The 23,199-nt window shown below is 45.6% G+C and overlaps 2 protein-coding genes across 2 annotated transcripts in view; both read left to right on the plus strand.

The window, feature by feature from the left end:
* The window catches only part of HYKK (hydroxylysine kinase), a 35,142-nt gene extending 17,079 nt beyond the window's left edge, over positions 1-18,063 (plus strand). The window contains exons 7-11 of the mRNA XM_038766966.1: positions 13,138-13,163; positions 13,434-13,476; positions 13,763-13,925; positions 16,697-16,774; positions 18,042-18,063. Of these exons, the coding sequence (XP_038622894.1) occupies positions 13,138-13,163; positions 13,434-13,476; positions 13,763-13,831 (138 nt within the window). The 3' untranslated portion in view covers positions 13,832-13,925; positions 16,697-16,774; positions 18,042-18,063. The remainder of the gene's footprint in view (positions 1-13,137; positions 13,164-13,433; positions 13,477-13,762; positions 13,926-16,696; positions 16,775-18,041) is intronic.
* On the plus strand, positions 16,701-21,772 carry PSMA4 (proteasome 20S subunit alpha 4). The gene is made up of 6 exons (XM_038767002.1): positions 16,701-16,774; positions 18,042-18,130; positions 18,858-18,988; positions 20,643-20,766; positions 21,201-21,269; positions 21,618-21,772. Exons 1-6 carry the CDS (start codon positions 16,701-16,703, stop codon positions 21,770-21,772), a joined length of 642 nt encoding a protein of 213 aa, XP_038622930.1.
* Positions 21,773-23,199: the final 1,427 nt, after the last annotated feature.

Here is a 23,199-nt window from a genome sequence, read left to right on the forward strand (position 1 = left end):
ATATCCTAAGTCTTGAGTGTGTTTCCTGTGCTGCTTTTCTAACCTGTCCTCGTTTCAAATGTCTTCCTAGCCACCAACCCTAGGAGAATAATCTGTTGGCATCTTTCCCCCAAAGCCCTATGTAAATCAGTTTCTTCACTCGGGTCATATTTTGGGAAAACTTTCTCCCTAGCCTCAGGTTGGGTCTTGGAATAATAATTGTGGTTTTTGTTAAACACTATCTGCCGAACACTGTACTAAGAGCTGGGGCAGATAACATATCTGTTATCATCAGATTGGATACGGAGAAGCAGCGTAGCTCAGTGGAAAAGAGCACGGACTTTGGAGTCAGAGGTCATGGGTTCAAATCCCGGCTCTGCCAATTGTCAGTTATGTGACTTGGGCAAGTCAGCTTCTCTATGCCTCAGTTATCTCATCTGTAAAATGGGGATTAAGACTATGAGCCCCCCGTGGGACAACCATTCACCTTGTAACCTCCACAGTGCTTAGAACCGTGCTGTGCACATAGTAAGTGCTTATTAAATGCCATTATTATTATTATTGTTATACAGTCCCTCAGCTTCTGGCAGATTCCAGTGCTACAGGTCTTACCCTTCCTCCAGATTGAGGATCACGTCAGGTTTGGCTACTGGAAATACCAGGGACATGTGGCTTCTGGAATTTTCCAGCATCATATTGTGCCCTGCTTGGACTGAACAGGGTCCAAATATTCCCTCTCTTTACGGGTGAAGGTCATGGCCCTGTCCCAGAATACCCCCACTTCTTTAATTCCTGCCGTTACTCTCCACAGTCCACAGGTAGCTCACCTAGATTGGGGTTGCTCTGTATAGATAATAATAATAATGATATTTGTTAAGTGCTTACCGTGTGCCAGGCACTGTTCTAAGCACTGGGGTAGATACGAGGTAATCAGGTTGTCCTTCGTGGGGCTCATGGTCTTAATCCCCATTTTACAGATGAGGTAACAGAGGCACAGAAGTGAAGTGACTGGCAGAGTAAATGGCAGAGCCGGGATTAAAACCCACAACCTCTGACTCCCATTCCCATGCTCTTTCCACTAAGCCACGCTGCTTCAGGGCTTCCAGATGAACTTTCCTCGGTTCTAGATCCTTGGAGATTTCCCCTGTGATTCTCAAGACCACTGGGGAGAGGCTGTAGCCTCCACTGAGAGGGTAAGAGGGCATGGGAGAACTTCTCTCCAGACTCCCAGTTTCCCAGCATCTAACTAAGGCTCGTGGAACAGGACCAGATCCACAGTGGTCTCCTTGGTAAGAATGGCATTTATTAAGCGCTTACTATGTGCAAAGCACCGTTTTGGTCCGTCTTGGTACCCCTTGGTACCGTCTTGGTACCCCTCCAACATAAGCAGGTTTACCTGAGAGGGAAGCAAGGGCCCAACCTGGACTTGGTCAAGGCTCCCCATTCCTCTGACCCCCTGAGAGGTGTCCCTCTGACCATCCTTTCTCCCCCTCCGTCCCACTTCGCTAGTGGCCGATGTCTCCCTATGTTCCCTTGAGTTCCTCCATCGTTGAGGGTCTCTTTCTCTGTGGACTGTGCTTCTCTGTCTTTCCAAATCTCCCTTTCTAAATGCCTGGGAGCAGCCTTGATCACTCGGGTTCGGAGAGTCCGGTGGCTTTCTAATCCTAGAATGCTGGAACCTTAATGTGTGTTTCCCCAGGCACCCTTAACTGCTGAAGCACTGACAGTGTGCCCAGGGCCAGATTTTCTGATCAGGCCCTTACCACTGGGCCTTGATTCTCGATTTAAGGAATTTCCTCCATTTCTCCCAGTGGAGTTTTGGCAAGGTCTTTCTCATCAGCCTTCATTTTCACTGTAGAACGTATGATTGAGGATGGAAACACTTCTGATTCCGTGGTTGCATTTGTCAGAGTTGAGGCAATGGTGATGCCCTCCTAGGGTGGGTTCTGGACTGGGGACTGGCCCTCACTCTTTACACCTCATCATCCGGTCAAGGTTGATGCTGGGCAGAGAGTAAGGGACGGATGTGGAGGAACGGATGTGGAAGGACGGAGGCAAATCCCAGTGAAATTGCCCTTTTGTCACCACAGCGTGTTTTGACTTTGTGCAGCGAGAGCACTTGGACAACTCAGTGTTGTCTTCAAGGATTCCTTCCCGGCACCATGTGATTCTTCCACCTGGGCTCTGGCTGCCTCTTGGGATCTGGGTGGAGTCATATTCCTATTGTTTGTTGCCCTTTCCCATTCTTCATTCCCCCTGAACCTGCCAAATTACCCTGTCTAAATCCTGGAGCGAACCTTGGCCCCTTGGGTTCCTACTTTGGGAATGCTGGCTCCGTAAGTTCCTTCCACCATGACTTGGCCTAGTGGAATCTGTATCCACTGTCCGCCCTTCTGCCCAACAACTCCAATTGTCGAAGGCAACGTGGAGTGAAGGGACTTTAAGGTGTAACTTCGTGAAACCCTTTGGTCACCATAGTGTGCTTCCCTATGCATGGTGAGGGCACTTGGGCATCTCCATGCTGTCTTCTAGGATTTCTCTGTCCAGGGAGCTGTCTCCAACTCCTGGTTTTCAGCCAGTTTCTCCTTCCCAACACTGTCCTGGATTTGGGCTCTCAAGAGGATGGGGATCATGGTGTGGTGCCCTTGGTTGTCCAGACCTTGACGCTACACTAGGCGAATGGTGGACTCTACACCGACTGAAATGGTTCTGTTGGTGCACAAAAGAAGCCGGACCAGAGACATTAAACCTGCTGGGCCCCGGATGACAAAATCGCCACACCACATTACCGTGGTGTCGCTAAGGGATTTTACATCTGGGAGTTAGAGCAACTGAAGGTTGATTTGCCTATAATGTCTTCTGTTTGGGATGCTTCATGAGGGTAATGTGTTGGGATAGTTTCATTTATACCTGGAAAAAATGTTTGACTCCCCCTACTAGATTATAAATTTGAGGGCAGGGAACCTGAGTCTTGCTACTGTTGTGCTCTCCCAAGCACTTAGTATGGTGCCATTAGCCAACTTAGCATTTATGAATTTATTCCTATCCTTAGGACTCTTCTGTAGTGCTCTGCACACAGTAAACGCTCAATAAGTACAATTGATTGTATACATGTTTATTCAACTGCTTTTTTGTGGGGTTTTTTTTAACCATACTAGTTATATTGTTATGTCTCCCCTGGTAGAGTATAAGCTCATTATGGACAGGGATTGTATCACTTGTTTATTCTGTATTTCCTAATCACGTATTACAGCGCATTGCACCAAGTGGGTGCTCAATAAAAACTACTCCTGGTACATATGTCTTTATAAAACATGATGTGATACCGGAAAAAAGAGTTGTGTTCATTTGTGGATTAGTTACATCAGGGAATATAAAATGAGTATCCCTTAATGTGAAGTTCTACAGGAATGCAACTCCCATGTAACAGAAGAATTGACTATACAAAAAGGGACATATAATCCTATGTAAAGAAAGGTTAGGATAGAATATGGGAGCTACTTTTCAGTTTGGATTGCTGGAAGAGGGACAGATATAAAGAAGCTTAAAGGAAAGGGCTTGCGGTACTGGAGACAAAAACCCAAAACTGGTGGGGGCAAACCCAAGCTAGAACCAAGAGAAGAAGGTTTTCATTCATTCAGCTGTATTTATTGAGTGTTTTCTGTGGGCAAAGCAATGTACTAAGCACGTGGGAGGGCACAATAAAACGACACATTCCTGCCCACAGTGAGCTCACAGTCTGGGGTGGGGGAAAGACATTAATATAAATAAATTACAGATATATATATATATAGATAATATCAGGCACCCCTAATTCCAAAAGTCCTTAAGATGGGGAGTTGGAGGGGCATTTGAATCTAGCCCACCCTAACTGGGTTCACCTTGTGTTGGCCCATGCTGGCTCCGTGGGTGTCTCCTTTGTATGGGCTGTAAAAGCTAATTCTCCAGACTGTAAATTCCTTGTGGACAGGGAACATGTCTACCAACTCTGTTGTATTACACTCTCCCAAGCACTTAGTACACTGCACATAAGTGCTCAATAAATAGAATTGATTATGGACTTTTAGTATTTGAGTGCTTAGTACTTAGAACACAGGCCTAGGAGTCAGAGGACCTGGATCCTAATCCCAGCCCTGCCATATGCCTGCTGTGTGACTTTAGGCAAGCCACGTAACTTCTCTGTGCTTCAGCTACCTCATCTGTAAAATCAGGGGTTTAATATCTGCTCTCCCTCCTACTTAAATTGTGATCTCTGTGTGGGACAGGGAGTGTCTATGACCTGATTATCTTGTGTCTTCCCCAGTGCTTGGCATATAGTAAATCTTAAAGTCCACAGTTGGAGAGAATGGGGAGGAAGTGATTGGTTTCTTAAGGCCCACTTCTTCAGAAGGCCCAAATAAATCATTTAGACTGCGGTCTCTTGCCAAGCAGCCTACAATCTACTGGATGAGCCACACTAATATATTCCAACACTCCATCAAGTTTATCAAAAGTCCTCAAGAAGACGAGTTGCGTGGGGTCGTGATTTATTCATTCAATCGTATTTATTGAGCGCTTACTGTGGGCAGAGCACTGTACTAAGCACTTGGGAAGTCCAAGTTGGCAACATACAGAGACGGTCCCTACCCAACAGCGGGCTCACAGTCTAGAAGGGGGAGACAGACAACAAAACAAAACATTAACAAAGTAAAATAAATAGAATAAATATGTACAAGTAAAATAGAGTAATAAATATGTACAAACATATATATACAGGTGCTGTGGGGAGGGGAAGGAGGTAAGGCGGGGGGATGGAGAGGGAGGAAGGGGCTCAGTCTGGGAAGGCCTCCTGGAGGAGGTGAGCTCTCAGTAGGGCCTTGAAGGGAAAAGCGATGCTGCATCAATCCCACACGCCTGCCATCAGGGTGAAAGTGAAAGTAGGGGCTGGGATCAAGAAGTCACACCCCGGCAGGCCATTTTCTTAATGATGCCATTTATTAAGCGCTTACTACGTGCATAGCACTGTTCTAAGCGCTGGGGAGGTTACAAGGTAGTCAGGTTGTCCCACGGGGGGCTCACAGTCTTCATCCCCATTTTACAGGTGAGGGAACTGAGGCCCAGAGAAGTGAAGTGACTTGCCCAAAGTCATACAGCTGACAAGTGGCAGAGCAGGGATTTGAACCCCTGACCTCTGACTCCAAAGCCCGGGCTCTTTTCCACTGAGCCACGCTGCTTCTCAGCTGCTCTTGGTCCGGAACCCACTTATGGTTCTCATTCATTCATTCATTCAATCATATTTATTGAGCACTTACTGTGTGCACAGCACTGTACTAAGTGCTTGGGAAGTACAAGTTGGCAACATATAGAGACGGCCCCTACCCAACATTCATTCATTCATTCAATCGTATTTATTGAGTGCTCCCTGTGTGCAGAGCACCGTACTAAGCGCTTGAGAAGTACATGTTGGCACCATATAGAGACGGTCCCTACCCAACATTCACTCATTCAATCGTATTGAGTGCTTACTGCGTGCAGAGCACTGGACTAAGCGCTTGGGAAGTACAAGTTGGCAACATATGGAGACAGTCCCTACCCAACAGCGGGCTCACAGTCTAAAAGGGGGAGACAGAGAACAAAACCAAACATGCTAACAAAATAAAATAAATAGAATAGATATGTACGAGTAAAATAAATAAATAAATAGAATGATAAATATGTACAAACATATATACAGGTGCTGTGGGGAAGGGAAGGAGGTAAGATGGGGGAGAGGAAGGAAGGGGCTCAGTCTGGGAAGGCCTCCTGGAGGAGGTGAGCTCCCCTAAGTGGCACTGCGCAGGCGCGGGAGGCCCCCACACCCGCCACTAAGACGCCGCTGCGGTCTACGCCGCGCCCCTGAGTGGCACTGCGCAGGCGCCGGCGGCCCCCGCACCCGCCCCTTAGACCTCGCTGCACCCCCAGAGTAGCACTGCGCAGGCGCGGGCAGCCCTCACATCCGCCCCTTAGATCCCGGTGCACTCCACGCCGCGCCCCTAAGTGGCACTGCGCAGGCGTTGGCAGCCCCCACACCCGCCCCTAAGACCCCGCTGCGCCCCACTCCGCGCCCCTGAGTGGCACTGCGCAGGCGCCCCCCACCCCCGCCCTTTAGATCCCGCTGCGCTCCACGCCGCGCCCCTAAGTGGCACTGCGCAGGCGCGGGCAGCCCCCACACCCGCCCCTTAGATCCCGGTGCGCTCCACGCCGCGCCCCTAAGTGGCACTGCGCAGGCGCGGGAGGCCCTCACACCCGCCCCTTAGATCCCGCTGCGCTCCACGCCTCGCCCCTAAGTAGCATTGCGCAGGCGCGGGAGGCCCCCACACCCTCCCTTAAGACCCCTCCGCTCCACTCCGCGCCCCTGAGTGGCACTGCGCAGGCGCGGGCGGCCCCCACACCCGCCCCATGGATCCCGCTGCGCTCTACGCCTCGCCCCTAAGTGGCACTGCGCAGGCGCGGGAGACCCCCCCACACCCGCCCCGAAGACGCCACTGCGCTGCACGCCGCGCCCCCTGAGCGGCACTGCGCAGGCGCCTCCCTCCCCCGCCCCGCCCTTGACTGGCACCGCGCAGGCGCGCGTTGCGCCAGTCCCCCCCTCACGCTAGGCCCCGCCCCTCGAGCGGTACCGCGCAGGCGCGGGCGGCCATTTTGCGAGTGTCCAGTCGGGCGCTGAGAGGCCCGTGGAGTCGGCGGCAGGCCGTCGCGGTCCGTCGGTCAGTCGGTAAGTGCCCGTTCCCGCTCGGTTTGGGCGCGGCCTCCCGTCGCTGTGGTGTGTGTGTGTGTGTGTGTGGGGGGGGGGGGTGACGAGCCCGCCCGCCCGCCCGCCCGGAAGTCTCGGAACCGGGGCCTAGCGGGGGTGGGCGGCAGGATGACTGCGCAAAGGCCGCTGAGGCGGCGGCGGCGGCGGCCTGCTTTGGCCCCTGGCGGCCACCGTCCCCGGCGGTGGTTCGAGACTGTGAGGCGCCCACTGCTGGGGAGCCACCGTCTCTGCATGTCGCCAACTTGGACTTCCCAAGCGCTTAGTCCAGTGCCCTGCACACAGTGAGCGCTCAATAAATACCATTGTGTTTATTTTACCTGTATATATGTTTGTGCATATTTATTACTCTATTTATGTATTTATTTTCCTTGTACATATCTATTCTATTTATTTTATTTTGTTAGTATGTTTGGTTTTGTTCTCTGTCCCCCCCCTTTTAGACTGTGAGCCCACTGTTGGGTAGGGACCGTCTCTCTATGTCGCCAACTTGGACTTCCCAAGCGCTTAGTCCAGTGCCCTGCACACAGTGAGCGCTCAATAAATACCATTGTGTTTATTTTACCTGTATATATGTTTGTGCATATTTATTACTCTATTTATGTATTTATTTTCCTTGTACATATCTATTCTATTTATTTTATTTTGTTAGTATGTTTGGTTTTGTTCTCTGTCCCCCCCCTTTTAGACTGTGAGCCCACTGTTGGGTAGGGACCGTCTCTCTATGTCGCCAACTTGGACTTCCCAAGCGCTTAGTCCAGTGCCCTGCACACAGTGAGCGCTCAATAAATACCATTGTGTTTATTTTACCTGTATATATGTTTGTGCATATTTATTACTCTATGTATTTATTTTCCTTGTACATATCTATTCTATTTATTTTATTTTGTTAGTATGTTTGGTTTTGTTCTCTGTCCCCCCCCCTTTTAGACTGTGAGCCCACTGTTGGGTAGGGCCTGTCTCTCTATGTTGCCAACTTGGACTTCCCAAGCGCTTAGTCCAGTGCCCTGCACACAGTGAGCGCTCAATAAATACCATTGTGTTTATTTTACCTGTATATATGTTTGTGCATATTTATTACTCTATTTATGTATTTATTTTCCTTGTACATATCTATTCTATTTATTTTATTTTGTCAGTATGTTTGGTTTTGTTCTCTTTCCCCCCCTTTTTAGACTGTGAGCCCACTGCTGGGTAGGGACCGTCTCTCTATGTTGCCAACTTGGACTTCCCAAGCGCTTAGTCCAGTGCTCTGCACGCAGTAAGCGCTCAATAAATACGATTGTATTTATTGTGTCTGTATATATGTTTGTGCATATTTATTACTCTATTTTAATTGTACATATCTATCCTATTTATTTTATTTTGTTAGTGTGTTTGGTTTTGTTCTCTGTCCCCCCCCCCTTTTAGACTGTGAGCCTACTGCTGGGTAGGGACCGTCTCTCGATGTTGCCAACTTGGACTTCCCAAGCGCTTAGTCCAGTGCTCCGCACGCAGTAAGCGCTCAATAAATACGATTGTATTTATTGTGTCTGTATATATGTTTGTGCATATTTATTACTCTATTTATTTTAATTGTACATATCTATCCTATTTATTTTATTTTGTTAGTGTGTTTGGTTTTGTTCTCTGTCCCCCCCCCTTTTAGACTGTGAGCCCACTGTTGGGTAGGGACCGTCTCTCTATGTTGCCAACTTGTACTTCCCAAGCGCTTAGTCCAGTGCTCTGCACGCAGTAAGCGCTCAATAAATACGATTGTATTTATTGTACCTGTATATATGTTTGTGCATATTTATTACTCTATTTATTTTAATTGTACATATCTATCCTATTTATTTTATTTTGTTAGTATGTTTGGTTTTGTTCTCTGTCCCCCCCTCTTTTAGACTGTGAGCCTACTGCTGGGTAGGGACCGTCTTTATATGTTGCCAACTTGGACTTCCCAAGCGCTTAGTCCAGTGCTCTGCACGCAGTAAGCGCTCAATAAATACGATTGTATTTATTGTACCTGTATATATGTTTGTGCATATTTATTACTCTATTTATTTTAATTGTACATATCTATCCTATTTATTTTATTTTGTTAGTGTGTTTGGTTTTGTTCTCTGTCCCCCCCCCTTTTAGACTGTGAGCCTACTGCTGGGTAGGGACCGTCTTTATATGTTGCCAACTTGGACTTCCCAAGCGCTTAGTCCAGTGCTCTGCACGCAGTAAGCGCTCAATAAATACGATTGTATTTATTGTATCTGTATATATGTTTGTGCATATTTATTACTCTATTTTACTTGTACATATCTATTCTATTTTATTTTGTCAGTATGTTTGGTTTTGTTCTCTGCCTGTCTCCCCCTTTTAGACTGTGAGCCCGTTGTTGGGTAGTGACCGTCTATGTTGCCAACTTGGACTTCCCAAGCACTTAGTACAGTGCTCTGCACACCGTAAGCGCTCAATACGATTGATTAATTGAAGTGGCTTGCCCAATGTCACCCAGCTGACAATTGGCGGAGCCGGGATTTGAACCCATGACGCCCGACTCCAAAGCCCGGGCCCTTTCCACTGAGCACTCGTCAGCTGTGTGACCTTGGGCAAGCCACCTTAACTTCTGGGCCTCAGTTCCCTCCTCTGTAAAATGGGGATGAAGACTGTGAGCCCCACGTGGGACAACCTGATCACCTTGGCACCAGTGCTTTGCACATAGTAAGTGCTTAACAAACGCCATCATTATTATGGTATGATGGTATTTTGTTGTCTGCCTGATGACACCTGTCCACATGTTTTCTTTTGTTGTCTGTCTTCCCCTTCTAGACTGTGAGCCCACTGCTGGGTAGGGACCGTCTCTCGATGTTGCCAACTTGGACTTCCCTAGCGCTTAGTACAGTGCTCTGCACACAGTAAGCGCTCAAAAAATACGATTGTATTTATTGTACCTGTATATATGTTTGTACATATTTATTACTTTATTTATTTTACTTGTACATATCTATTCTATTTTATTTTGTTAGTATGTTTGGTTTTGTTCTCTGTCCCCCCCTTTTAGACTGTGAGCCCACTGTTCGGTAGGGACTGTCTCTAGATGTTTCCAATTTGTACTTCCCAAGCGCTTGGTACAGTGCTCTGCACATACTAAGCGCTCAATAAATACGATTGATGATGGTGATGATGATTGATTGATTGAAGTGGCTTGCCCAAAGTCACCCAGCTGACAATTGGCGGAGCCGGGATTTGAACCCATGACGTCCGACTCCGAAGCCCGGGCTCCTTCCACTGAGCACTCGTCAGCTGTGTGACCTTGGGCAAGCCACTTTAACTTCTGTGACTCAGTTCCCTCATCTGTAAAATGGGGATGAAGACTGTGAGCCCCACGTCGGACAACCTGATCACCTTGTATCCCCCCCAGCGCTTAGAACAGTGCTTTGCACATAGTAAGTGCTTAACAAACAGCATCATTATTATGGTATGATGGTATTTTGTTGTCTGTCTGATGACCCTTGTCCACATGTTTTCTTTTGTTGTCTGTCTCCCCCTTCTTTACTGTGAGCCTGTTGTTGGGTAGGGACCGTCTCTATATGTTGCCAACTTGTACTTTCCAAGCGCTTAGTACAGTGCTCTGCACACAGTAAGTGCTCAATAAATACGATTGAATGAATGTCTCCCCCTTCTAGACTGTGAACCTGTTGTTGGGTAGGGACCGTCTCCATATGTTGCCAACTTGTACTTCCCAAGCGTTTAGTACAGTGCTCTGCACACAGTAAGCGCTCAATAAATACGATTGAATGAGTGAATGTAAAACACTGTCCTAAGCGCTGGGGTAGATAGAAGGTCATCAGGTTGTCCCACATGGGGCTCACAGTTTCAATCCCCATTTTACAGATGAGGCCACCGAGGCCCAGTGAAGTGATTTGCCCAAAGTCACCCAGCTGATGTGGTGGAGCAGGGATTAGAACCCATGACCTCCGACTCCCCAGCCCGGGTTCTTTCCACTACACTGCGCTGCTTTTCTGTACCTCAGTTACCTCATCTGTCAAATGGGGATTCAGACTGTGACCCCTACGTGGGACAACCCAATAACTTTCCATCTCCCCCAACGCTTAGAACATTACGTAGTAAGCGCTTAACAAATACCATTATTATTATTGTTATACTGTAGGCCGTGAGCTTGCTGTGGGCAGGGATTGTCACTCTTTACTGCTGTATCATACTTTCCCAAGTGCTCAGTACAGTGCTCTGCACACAGTAAGCGCTCAATAAATACGATTGATGAGTAAGCGCTTAATAAATACAAATGAAGGAATGAGATGGGGCCGAGGAAGGGGTTCTTGGGGTTGAATTATGGGCTCCGAGGGCAGGAGACATGATATCTTTGGGAAATACTCTTAGCCCATTGGTTTTAGGGACAATTTTGTTTGGCTTTTCTGTGACTTTAGGTTCTCTGTGTTAGGGGTGTGTTCCCAGTTGTATTTGTGGGGTTAGTCGGAAAGCTTTGCAATCGGAAGGCAGGCTGCCTTCATCTGCAAATCGCCTTAGTGTGTCTCCACCAAAAACCATGACGGTTTGCAAGTGTCACTTTGCCTGGTACTTGGCGAAGTCCGGGAAATGACTATCCTATGCCTTAACTCGGCTGAAATCAGCAGAACAGTTTTAGAGAATCGATTGAAGCTACATTTGTGCTGATTGGCTACTCAGTTGGACAAACTCTGCTTTAAACGTCTTAATGTAATAATAATAATAGAAATAGCATTTGTTATGCACCGTTCTAAGCGCTGGGGTAGATACAAGGAAATCAGGTTGTCCCACGTGGGGCTCACAGTCTTAATCCCCATTTTACAGATGAGGTAACGGAGGCACAGAGAAGTTAAGCGACTTGCCGAAAGTCACACAGCTGGTAAGTGGCGGAGCTGGGATTAGAATCCACGTCCACTGAGTCCCATGCTCTTTTCACTAAGCCATACTGCTGCTCTGAGCAGAATAATAGTTTTCTGAACCTTAGAACACTGCACAGTGTTTGTTATTCATTTTTACTAGTTACTCCTCACAGCAGCTCAACAGATAACATCCAGAGTGCTTTCCCAGAGATGAGCATTTCGAGCTCTCCATCCTTTGAGGTGCCAGGCCATGCCATTGCTTAAATCACTGCACAGGCTAGACTACAGTGGAGGAGCTGGACTGGACACTTTTGACAGACTATATTGAAGGCACATCTCCTCCAAGGGGCCTTCTCCGACTAAATCCTCATCTCCCCTTCTCCCACTCCCATCTGTGCCACCCTCGTACTTGGATTTGCACCTTTTATTCACCCCTCCCTCAGCCCCACGGCACTTAGGTCCAGATCTGGCATTTATTTCTCTATATTAATGTCTGTCTGTCTCTAGATGTAAGCTCGAGCAGGGAACATGTCTGCCAGTTCTTTTATTGCTCTCTCCCATGCACTTAGTTCAGTGCTCTGCACACAGTAAGCGCCCAATTAATGCAATTGATAGACCGTAAGGTCCTTGTGGGCTGTGATCATGTCTACCAAGCACTTAGTACAATGCTCTGCGTACAGTAAGGGCTCAATAAATACTGTTGGTTGGGGCTTCTCAGGGTCAAGGGAAATATCTTGGTGCTTCCAAGGTTGAAATTTTCCCCAGTGGTGGGGGGGAGTTTAATAAGTGGAGTGGCTGAGTCAGTTGTATTTACTGAGCACTTAGTGTGTGCAGAGCACTGTAGAAAATTTTTTTTAAATAAAATAATGGTACTTGTTAGGCACTTACTATGTACCAAGCATTGTTCTAAGCACTGGGGTAGATTCAAGATAGTCAAGTTGAATACAATCCCTGCCCCACTTAGGGCTCACACTCTTAATCCCCATTTTACAGATGCAGTAACTGAGGCCCAGAGAAATAACTAGCCCAAGGTCACACAGCAGACGTGGTGGAGCTGGGATTAGAACCCATGACCTTCTGATTCCCAGGCCTGTGCTCTATCCACTAAGCTACTCTGCTTTCTGTACTAAGCGCTTGGGAGAGTACACTATCTAACCAGACACATTCCCTGCCCAGAGGCTTCTACTTCTTTCCGAGTTATTGTGGTCCCTCCAGCCCCCCTGCCTAATTTACCGGGTTGGAAATCAGAAGGACCTAGGTTCTAAATCTGGATCCGCCACTTGTCTGTTGTGTGATCTTGAACAAGTCACTTCACTTCTCTCTGGCTCAGTTACCTCACCTGTAAAATGGAGATTAATACTCTGAGTACCACGTGGGATATGGACTATGTCCAATGTGATTAGCTTCTATGTACCCCAGCGCTTAGTACAGTGCCTGGCACATAGTAAGCTCGTAATACAACCATAAAAAAGTTGATCTAAACCATTGTAGTTTTTATAATGCTAATTGGGCTGTTTTATTTTGCAGGAACACTATAGACAACAGAAAACATGGTGAGTTATTTATTATATGCCAGTTTCATTGCCATCATGCAAGCAAGATTTTGCTAGCTAAAAATCTTGACATTTTTCAAGTCATTGGCTCGCATTAATAGCTGAGGGCACTAAACCTAAAGAGCTATAACCATACGTTGCGTTCTTGTAAACATCAGACCTCATCAATATACTAGGCACTGATGAGTTTTGAAAGGCAATCTGTAGGTGCTGGGGTGGGATTCATGCCAAATCACTGGATTTATGTTTGGGTTTTTTTTTTCCCATTAGTCTCGAAGATATGACTCCAGGACCACTATATTTTCTCCAGAAGGTAAATCCATTTTTGGGCATCCCATACGAAAACAACGTCACTAACATCCGTGAGTGGTCATGGCTACAATTTGTGTTCTAACTTTTAAAATTTCTAAGCTCTCTGCCTTTGTTATTTGCTGGCAGCGTTTTCCACAAGTCATTACATGCTGCATAAAAGTTACGAATGGAATTTCCCATTCAAAGCCAGACAGTGCTGCAAGCAATTGTGATTTCTTCTGGCCACCAACTACACAAAATTAATAGGAAGAATTTTAAAAGTTGTTCCCTGTTATCGTGCTCTGTAGGTCGCTTGTATCAAGTCGAGTATGCTATGGAAGCCATCGGACATGCAGGCACCTGCTTGGGAATCTTAGCAAACGATGGTGTTTTGCTAGCGGCTGAAAGACGAAACATCCACAAGCTGCTTGATGAAGTCTTTTTTTCCGAAAAGATATACAAACTCAATGAGTAAGTGTCCTTAAAGGAAGCAGGTTTGCAGTGTGTTTTTTTTTTATAGGAGTTCTTGTAAAGCTTGTTAAATATAGTGATACTTAAAGCATCTCTTTTATGCCCACTCTAATTTAGTTCAGGAGCATTAGAATTAAAGAGTTGCCTCTTAGGGGCAGTGCTCCTTGTATGATCACTTTGGGAAATGAAGCCTTCATTTCCCCTACTTCCTCTACCTTTTGTGTTACTTCATCATCATCATCATCATCATCAATCATATTTATTGAGCGCTTACTGTGTGCAGAGCACTGTACTAAGCGCTTGGGAAGTACAAGTTGGCAACATATACTTACACATTTGGATCTGTACCCTTAGAGCACTTGTTATTCATCCTCGGCCTCAGGGCACTTATGTACCTATTCGAAATTTGTTTTAATGTCTGTGTGTCACTCGACTGTAAGCTCGTTTTTAGGCAGGAAATGCGTCTACCAATTCTGTTGTGCTGTACTTTCCCAAGCACTTAGTACAGTGCTCTGCACACAGCGCTCAATAAATACCACTGATTGATTCCTCTATCAAAAGAGGTGGTATTTGGAAACCCACCCAATGCCAGGAGTGTTTGACTGTCCCAGGCAAGCCTGCATTTCGTGGCTCAATCAGTGGTATTTATCGATTGCTTATTGTGTGTAGAGTATTGTACTAAGCTCTTGGGCGAGTAAAATATAACACAGTTGGTAGACACATTTCTGGCAAACAGAGAGTTTAGAGGGAAAGACTGACATGAATGTAAATAAATGAAATTACAGATGTATGTTTAGGTGCTGTGGGGCTGAGGGAAGAGTGAATAAAGAGGGCAAGGGTAACACAAGGGAGTAGGGAGAGGAGGAGATCAGGGCTTAGTTGGGGAAGGCCTCTTGGAGGAGACGTGCTTTTAATAAGGGTTTGAAGGTGGGGAGAAAGGTGGTCTGCCAGATAGGAAGAGAGAGGGAGTTGCAGGTCATGGGTGAAAGATTGGCGGTGAGAGCGAAGGATTGAGGTACAGTGAATAGGTACTCATTAGAGGAGCGAAGTTCGCAGACTGGGTTGTAGTAAAACAGCAGTAAGGTAAGGAAGGAGGGAGCAAGGTGTTTGGTTTTAAGCTGATGGGGAGGAGTTTCTGTTTGATGTGGAGGTGGATGGGCAACCACTGGAGGTTCTGAAGAGTGGGGAAATGTGGTCTGAATGGTTTTGTAGAAAAATGATCCAGGCAGCAAACTGGAGTATTCACTAAAGTGGGAAGAGGCACTCCTCTGCTCCTGTCCTCTGCTGTGCAGAGCAGTACAGTGCTCTGCACACAGTAAGCGCTCAACAAATACGATTGATCGATTGAGAGGCAGGGAGGACAGCAAGGTGGCTGATGCAGTAACCAAGGCAAGATTGTCTGTAGACTGGATTTGGGGGTAATAATGATGGTATTTGCTAAGCGCTTACTATGTGCCAAGCACTGGGGTTCCAGTTGTGGAATTTTAAAGAGAAAAATTTCTTGCTGCTGCAGTGGTTTTACTTCTTAAATAGCCACCACCTGGGGTGGGTTTGTAGAACAGTGCCTCATGGGTTCCATTTGGAGACAAGATGGTTCAGGAAGTGAACCCTTGTCCACCCCGCCCAACAAATCCAGATCAAAGCATGCTTAGTTGGGGCTGCTGAGTTCCTAGAATTGGATCTGTTGCCCGATACCAGGGCTGCCAACCATCTGTACATTCACTGACAGCCCGCAATAACAAGCAGAAATTGGTCATGTCTTTAAGCGCTGTGACAGCAGGCTTCGGTGAACCTCTGTTCTAACCGTAGCAGCGGACATAGCTGCTTGAATATTCTTTGTCGGCAACCCTGCCTCTTCCTTACCACAGACTTGGAGGAAGGAGTAGGAACAAATAGGATAAATTGTCTGCATAAATTATCCTAGCAAAGATGGAGCCATTTCCCTTCAATATGCTACATAGTAAGCGCATGGACGTCTACCATGTCTGTTTTACACTATTGCCCATGCAGAGAGTATATTGTATTCTCCCAAATGCTTAGTAGAGTGCTTTGCGTACAGAAAGTGCTCCATAAATGCGATTGAATGAACAAGTGAGTGCAGATAAAAGACCTGGTTGGTGAGAGAAGGCATGTAGCATTTGGTCTCTCATCTGCACCTCAAGAGCCCACTTAGTATAGGCCTTAATTCCTCTAGACTTATTTGCTCTTTCTGAGGGATTGGGTCTGCCAACTCTGCTTCTAATATACTCTCCCAAACGCTTAGTACAGTGCCCTGCACACAGTAAGCACTCAAATACCATTGATTAGCATTCCTGCCTATGAAGAGGACAGTATAATTCTTTGAGAATACAAACATTGATTGTATTTTTCTTCTATAATAAATATTTTAATGACAACTCCTTACTCCACCCACCCAGGAATAGAACAAATTGCATTTATGTTCTATTGAATATGACACTTTAAAGGTGCCCCATTGGTAGTTCCTTTTGTGATCCTTTCTAGCAAGCATTTTCGATTAGTTATATCATCATCATTGAGCACTTACTACATGCAGAGCATTGGAGTAAGCGCTTGGGGAAGTACAATACAACAGAGTTGCTGGGACACGTTCCCTGCCCGTAGCGAATTTTACAATCTAGAGGCACACCTAAATAATGTAACAAATTAACTATTTCTTTGCTAGGATTTAGCATCCTGAAAATTTGTTGAGAATATTAATGTTTACAAAGCTTTTAATTTCCACCATTTAATCCTTTTTTTTTTTCCCCCAGGGATATGGCTTGCAGTGTTGCTGGCATAACTTCAGATGCTAATGTTCTCACAAATGAACTGAGGCTCATTGCACAAAGGTATGACTCTAAAATGATGTATTTGGTCATTATTTGGGAGAGAAACTTCATCTCTACATAATACTGGCTGACCGTATCTTAAGAGCCATTTTAATTTGTTTATTAATACTGTATTTAACAACAGTGCAATGTCGGGAGCAACGTAAATCTTTCTATTTTCCCTGAACAAATTACATAAAATCAGAATAGAAAATCCTGAAGACTTTTCTGCGATATTAATCAGTGTTTTACATTAACTTGCTAGAATATGAAGCTATTGAATGGTTTACTCAGTCCGGCAGCAAAAACTTAATTTATATTTTTGCTCTATTGGGATACGTTTTTCAATCATTCTATCAATGTACCACATTTGTACTTACCTCGTCTCACTAAGAATATGCTGAGTTTTTATAATTAGAATAATGTGTCTCTGGCAAAGAAATCGTAAGAGTAAATAAGGAGGAGTTCTCAATTTTAACAATCTATACTCATCAAGAGTTTAGAATGATGTGTAACTTTTCTCTAAAACAAACATTTATGACTTAATTTTGGGTGCAACTTGTGAATGTATCATTTCCCCAAACCAATGGCAGAATTAGAGTGAGACAGATGGGGAAACAGGTGCCTCAAGTTCAGGCTCTGAGCCGAGGGATCAGTCATTTATGGAACACTTCCTGTGTGCAGAGCACCCTAGTAACCACTACGGAGAGTAACTTAGTCTTCCAGGCATTAATAAAAAGAAATACATTTTGGATATGTACGTAAGTGTTGTGGGACTGTGGGTGGGAGCAAATCCAAGTGCAAGGGTGACACAGAAGGGAGAAGGGGAAATGAGGACTTAGGTGGGGAAGTCCTCTTGGAGGAAATTAAGGGTAAGGCCCTTTGGGCAGCCAGCGTGACTGTAGTTTCTAGCGCTGCATTGGCCTGCCTGCCCAGTTTGGCACCTTGGATTGCCCTGGGGCAAGCAGAAGGCTCAGAGCCAGTTGGGCTAGGGGTCAGGGCAGTGCCACCTCAATCGTCCTTAGGTCAAAGGCCCAAAGAATAGCCTCTTTCCATCCCTCTTGTTCCCACTGTTCTGTTGTATTTTGCTATCGCGGTCAATACGTTAGTCTGTAAACTTGTAACGGGCAGGGATTGTATCTGCTAATTCTGTTGTGTTGTACTCTCCCAAGTGCTTAGTACAGTGCTCTGCACATAGTAAACCCTCAATAAATATGATTGATTGAAAGGTATGTTGAGGTTTTGTTACTCATTTACTCTAAACTTTTTTTTGGGGGGGGGATATTAGGTACCTTCTACAGTATCAGGAGCCGATTCCTTGTGAGCAGTTAGTTACAGCTCTGTGTGATATCAAGCAAGCTTATACACAGTTTGGAGGTACTGGTTCATGATCCTACCCTCTCTGCTTTTTCGAAACGTAAACTGAATGTCTTTGAAAGGAATTCCCCCAGTTTCTTTTGGAAAAATGGGCCTGAAAATGCTGTCTTCAGAGGGGAATCATTTAGACTTCCAGTAAGTGAGAACTAGAAGTTAGGCAGGTTCATTCAAATTTTATCACTTCCTACAATGAAGAAGATAGCAGTGGAAATGTGAGTTCGAAATATGGGAGTGAAATATTTTTAAAGCTGGATTTGGATACTGTTTTAGCAATAAAATTTTGAAATGAGCACTTAATTTTTTTATGGTATTTTAAGCGCTTACTGTACTAAGTGCTGGGGTAGATTCGATAGTGAGATTGGACACAGTCCATGTCCCACATAGGGCTCACAGTATTGATCCCCAATTTGCAGATGAGGTAACTGAGGCACAGAGAAGTTCAGTGACTTGCCCAACGTTACCCAGCAGACAAGTGGTGGAGCCGGGTCCTCTGACTCCCCAGGCCTTTACTCTGTCCACTAGGTCACGTTGCTTCTTTTTACTTCCTGACCCAGTCCTCAAAACAAACAGAGAATAGAGTTTATCTAAAGTAGGGGAAACCCGAAGCAGGTTTCGAAAGATTTAATTCATAGGGAAGGATTTGGTCATTTCGGTTGAACTTAATAGAGTCACGTGCCACTCTCCTGATTCGCAATTTGGATCACAAGTGCCTTTTTGTTTTTAATAGGAAAACGTCCTTTTGGTGTTTCACTGCTCTACATTGGCTGGGATAAACATTACGGGTTCCAGCTGTATCAAAGTGACCCCAGTGGAAATTATGGAGGGTGGAAAGCCACGTGCATTGGGAATAATAGTGCTGTAAGTGATTTAATTTTTTTCATTGCAATAGAAAATGGGTGCACTAGGGAATGTTCAAGTTTTCCAACTGTTATTTATATTGGCCTGATGTAAAGTTTGCAGAAACTTTGAAAAAAATCATTACTACTACGATACTTTGCGGCAAGCATTGTACTAAGCGCGGATGAATATAAGGCTGTCAGATTGGACACAGTTCCTGTTCCACACAGGTTTCACATCTAAATAAATAGGGAGTAGGATTTAATCCCCATTTTACTGGTGAAGGAACTGAGACATTTGGAAAGGTCAGTGATTTTCTCATGGTTACACAGTAGTCAAGTGGCAGAGCCAGGAGTAAATAAATAATAAATAAATAATGATGGCATTTATTAAGCGCTTACTATGTGCAAAGCACTGTTCTAAGCACTGGGGAGGTTACAAGGTGATCAGGTTGACCCAAGGTGGGGGGCTCAGTCTTAATCCCCATTTTACAGATAAGGTAACTGAGGCCCAGACAAGTTAAGTGACTTGCCCAAAGTCACACAGCTGACAATTGGCGGAGCTGGGATTTGAACCCATGACCTCTGACTCCAAAGCTTGTGCTCTTTCCACCGAGCCACGCTGGCAGGTCCTCTGACTCCTAGGCCTGTGGTCTTTCCACTAAGCCACATAGTGTCAATATAAGTATTTACCCCAATGTACTTAGTTTTGAAAAGTAGATGGTGTTCCCAGTTGTGGGTGTTTTATCAACTCTTTTGCTCTACCATCTCACACAGTGAGTTCTCTGTTGGAATCAAACCATCCACCGAAACAGAGCATTTAATGCACAATGTTCTCAGACTTTTTTTATGGTATATGTTAAGCGCGGGCTATGTGCCAGGCACTGGACCTAAACACTGGGGTGAGGTACAAGCAAACCAGGTTGACACAGTCCCTGTCCCATGTGGACCTCACAGTCTTAATCCCCATTTTACAGATGGGGAAACTGAGGCACAGAGAAGTTTAAGTGACTTGCCCAAGGTCATACAGCGGACAAATGGTGAAACTGGGATTAGAACCCAGGTCCTTCTGACTCCCGGGCCTATGTTCTATCCACTAGACTTCTCTGCTTCTCGGGCTTCAGATTTCAGCCACTTTTTTTTTAGAGTGGTTTACTTCTAGAAAGTAATAGTGATGGTATTTAAGTGCTTACTATGTGTCAAGCACTGTTTTAAACGCTTTTAGACTGTGAGCCCACTGTTGGGTAGGGACTGTCTCTATATGTTGCCAATTTGTACTTCCCAAGCGCTTAGTACAGTGCTCTGCACATAGTAAGCGCTCAATAAATACGATTGATGATGATAATGGGGTAGGTACAAGCTAATCAAGTTGGACACAGTTCCTGTCCCACATGGGGATCCCACTCTTAATCCCCATTTTACAGATGAGGTAACTTGAGGCCCAGAGAAGTGAAGTGAGTTGCCCAAGGTCACACAGTAGGCAAGCGGCAAAGCAGGCATTAGAACCCAGATCCTTCTTAGTCCGAGGCCTGTGCCCTATCCACTAGACTTCTCCGCTTCTGTTTGTTTCTGTTTTTTCACCAAAATGTTGTTGGTGAAACAACAGTTTCCGTAACATTTCACTACTTTGTAGTTACTCTGAACTTTAAAGAAACTGGGTATTCATTTTTCTCCAGGCAGCAGTGTCAATGTTAAAACAAGACTACAAAGAAGGAGGAATGACCCTGAAGTCAGCTCTCGCCTTAGCTATCAAAGTGCTAAATAAGACTATGGATGTCAGTAAACTCTCTGCTGAAAAAGGTAACATTTATTACATGCCCCATGTGGGTTGTAGCTGAACATATTGGTATTTTCTTAGTAAAAGAGTCGCATTATACCTATTCTGTTTTGGAATCGTGACTAGTAATTGAGTAGTAGTCTCTCTAAGGATGCTCGACTCTTGCCATTTTTTCAGTTGTGTAACTTTCACTGAAAATTGAGGTGACTTGATTCTGATGTTCCATTCCCGTATTGTCCTTTGGATATTTCTTCTCCAGTTATGGTAGCATGAACCTAAATAGTCTTCATAAAATCAAGCTTTCCAGGATCAACACTGACCAGAGTTGAAATAGCGATCCTCTGATGCGAAAAACCGATGATGCTGTTTGTCGCACTGTAGGTCTAATTCTATCCTTGTCTAACAATTCAGTGTCGCCGAATTCTGTTTGTTTTGTGATTCTGCCATATTTTTCCAGCTTCTAGAGCAGTTGGATTATTGGTATTATTTGTTGAGGTTTTGGCTGTGATTACACCTGGCCTTCGAAGTAAGCTAATTATCTTTTATTTAGGCACATTTAAAATGCATACTTCAGAGCCCAAATGCTTGACTTTTCCCATTATTAGCATTCAGTTTTAAACTGTTTTCCTGAGATGAAACAGTGATAATTCCAGGGATTTTCTTCAACTTAGTTACAACTGAGTTTTGCTGAACTACAACCAAGGCAAACAATAATTGAGGTGTAATACAGTAGCCAGCAATAATAAATGTATGTTGTAGGCAGTTAATTTATACCAACTGCAATTATAAATGAAGACTGTTGGATACCTAAGTTGGCTGTTTTAAGTATTTTCTAAATTTTTACCTGCCATGCAATATGTATTTCTTGTTCCAGTTGAAATTGCAACATTAACAAGAGAGAATGGGAAGACAACAATAAGAGTTCTAAAACAAAAAGAAGTTGAACAGTTAATCAAGAAGCATGAAGAGGAAGAAGCTAAAGCCGAACGAGAGAAAAAAGAAAAGGAGCAGAAGGAGAAGGATAAATAGGATGTGAAATCTTTTTTTAAAATACATAATTTAGGGCCTTTTTCAACTTAAAATACGTTGGTGGAATTCCACGTGAGCAGTCTTGGGAATTTTTTTTCCCTGAGGTTCTCCCATGAGGAAATAGGACATTACTCCCTGAATCTGGCCCTTGTTACTTCCATACAGTCTGTACTTGGGGTGTGGGTTTTTGTTTTGTCCTTAATTCGATGATTACTTTTCACGAACGTAAATGCTTCCCAGATTGTATTCTTGGAGTCACCTAAGCCTGCTTTTTTTAGGGAATAAAATCAAAAAATATAGGAAGCGTACTTATTTTTATTGAAAGAGAACAGACAACTTTGGCAGAAATAACTACATGTATTAAAGTGTGAAGAGTAATGGTTTTTATTTTGATTTCATGTTTTCTAATGTCCTTAGATGGCTGTCTATGGGCCCGTCCCGCCCCTCACAGAGCCGGGCGCGCCCCCTCACAGGGCCAGGCCCGGCCCCACCCCTCGCAGATCATCATCATCATCATCATCATCAATCGTATTTATTGGGTGCTTACTATGTGCAGAGCCCTGTACTAAGCGCTCGGGAAGTACAAACTGGCAACATATAGAGACAGTCCCTACCCAACATTGGGCTCACAGTCTAAAAGATCAATCAATCAATCAATTGTATTTATTGAGCGCTTAATATGTGCAGAGCACTGTACTAAGCGCTTGGGAAGTACAAATTGGCAACATAGAGAGACAGTCCCTATCCAACATTGGGCTCACAGTCTAAAAGATCAATCAATCAATTGCATTTATTGAGCGCTTACCGTGTGCAGAGCGCTGTACTAAGCGCTTGGGAAGTACAAGTTGGCAACATAGACAGTCCCTCCCCAACATTGGGCTCACAGTCTAAAAGATCAATCAATCAATCAATCAATCGTATTTATTGAGTGCTTACCGTGTGCAGAGCGCTGTACTAAGCGCTTGGGAAGTCCAAGTTGGTGCCCCCATGGGCACTGCCCCGCCCCCTCGCAGCCCCGCCCCCGCCCCCTCACAGGCCGGGCCCCGCACCTCGCGGGTCAATCAATCAATCAATCAATCGTATTTATTGAGCGCTTACCGTGCGCAGAGCGCTGTACTAAGCGCTTGGGAAGGACAAGTTGGCGCCCCCTCAGGCCCTGCCGCAGCCCCTCGGAGACCCGGCCCCGCCCCTCGTAGAGCCGGCCCCGCCCCCTCTCTGGCCCGGCCACGCCCCCTCCCAGGCCCGGCCCCGCCCCTCACAGCAGGACACGCCCCCTCGCAGATCTGGTCCCGCCCCTCCCAGGCCACGCCCCGCCCCCCGCCGACCCGGTCCAGCCCCCTCGCAGACCCGGCCACGCCCCCGCAGACCGGCCCCGCCCCCTCCCGGGCCCGGCCCCGCCCCTCGCAGATCAATCAATCAATTAATCG

Source organism: Tachyglossus aculeatus, chromosome 26 (assembly GCF_015852505.1).
Source record: "Tachyglossus aculeatus isolate mTacAcu1 chromosome 26, mTacAcu1.pri, whole genome shotgun sequence".
Classification (NCBI taxonomy): domain Eukaryota; kingdom Metazoa; phylum Chordata; class Mammalia; order Monotremata; family Tachyglossidae; genus Tachyglossus; species Tachyglossus aculeatus.

What these genes read in the sequence shown, in the direction of transcription:
- PSMA4 (XM_038767002.1), top strand. Translation starts at nt 16,701, where the DNA reads ATGGCTTGCAGTGTTGCTGGCATAACTTCAGATGCTAATGTTCTCACA. An exon ending in GCATTGGGAATAATAGTGCT is followed by an intron (nt 18,989 to 20,642) that starts GTAAGTGATTTA and finishes ATTTTTCTCCAG; the next exon opens with GCAGCAGTGTCAATGTTAAA. An exon ending in TAAACTCTCTGCTGAAAAAG is followed by an intron (nt 20,767 to 21,200) that starts GTAACATTTATT and finishes ATATTTTTCCAG; the next exon opens with CTTCTAGAGCAGTTGGATTA.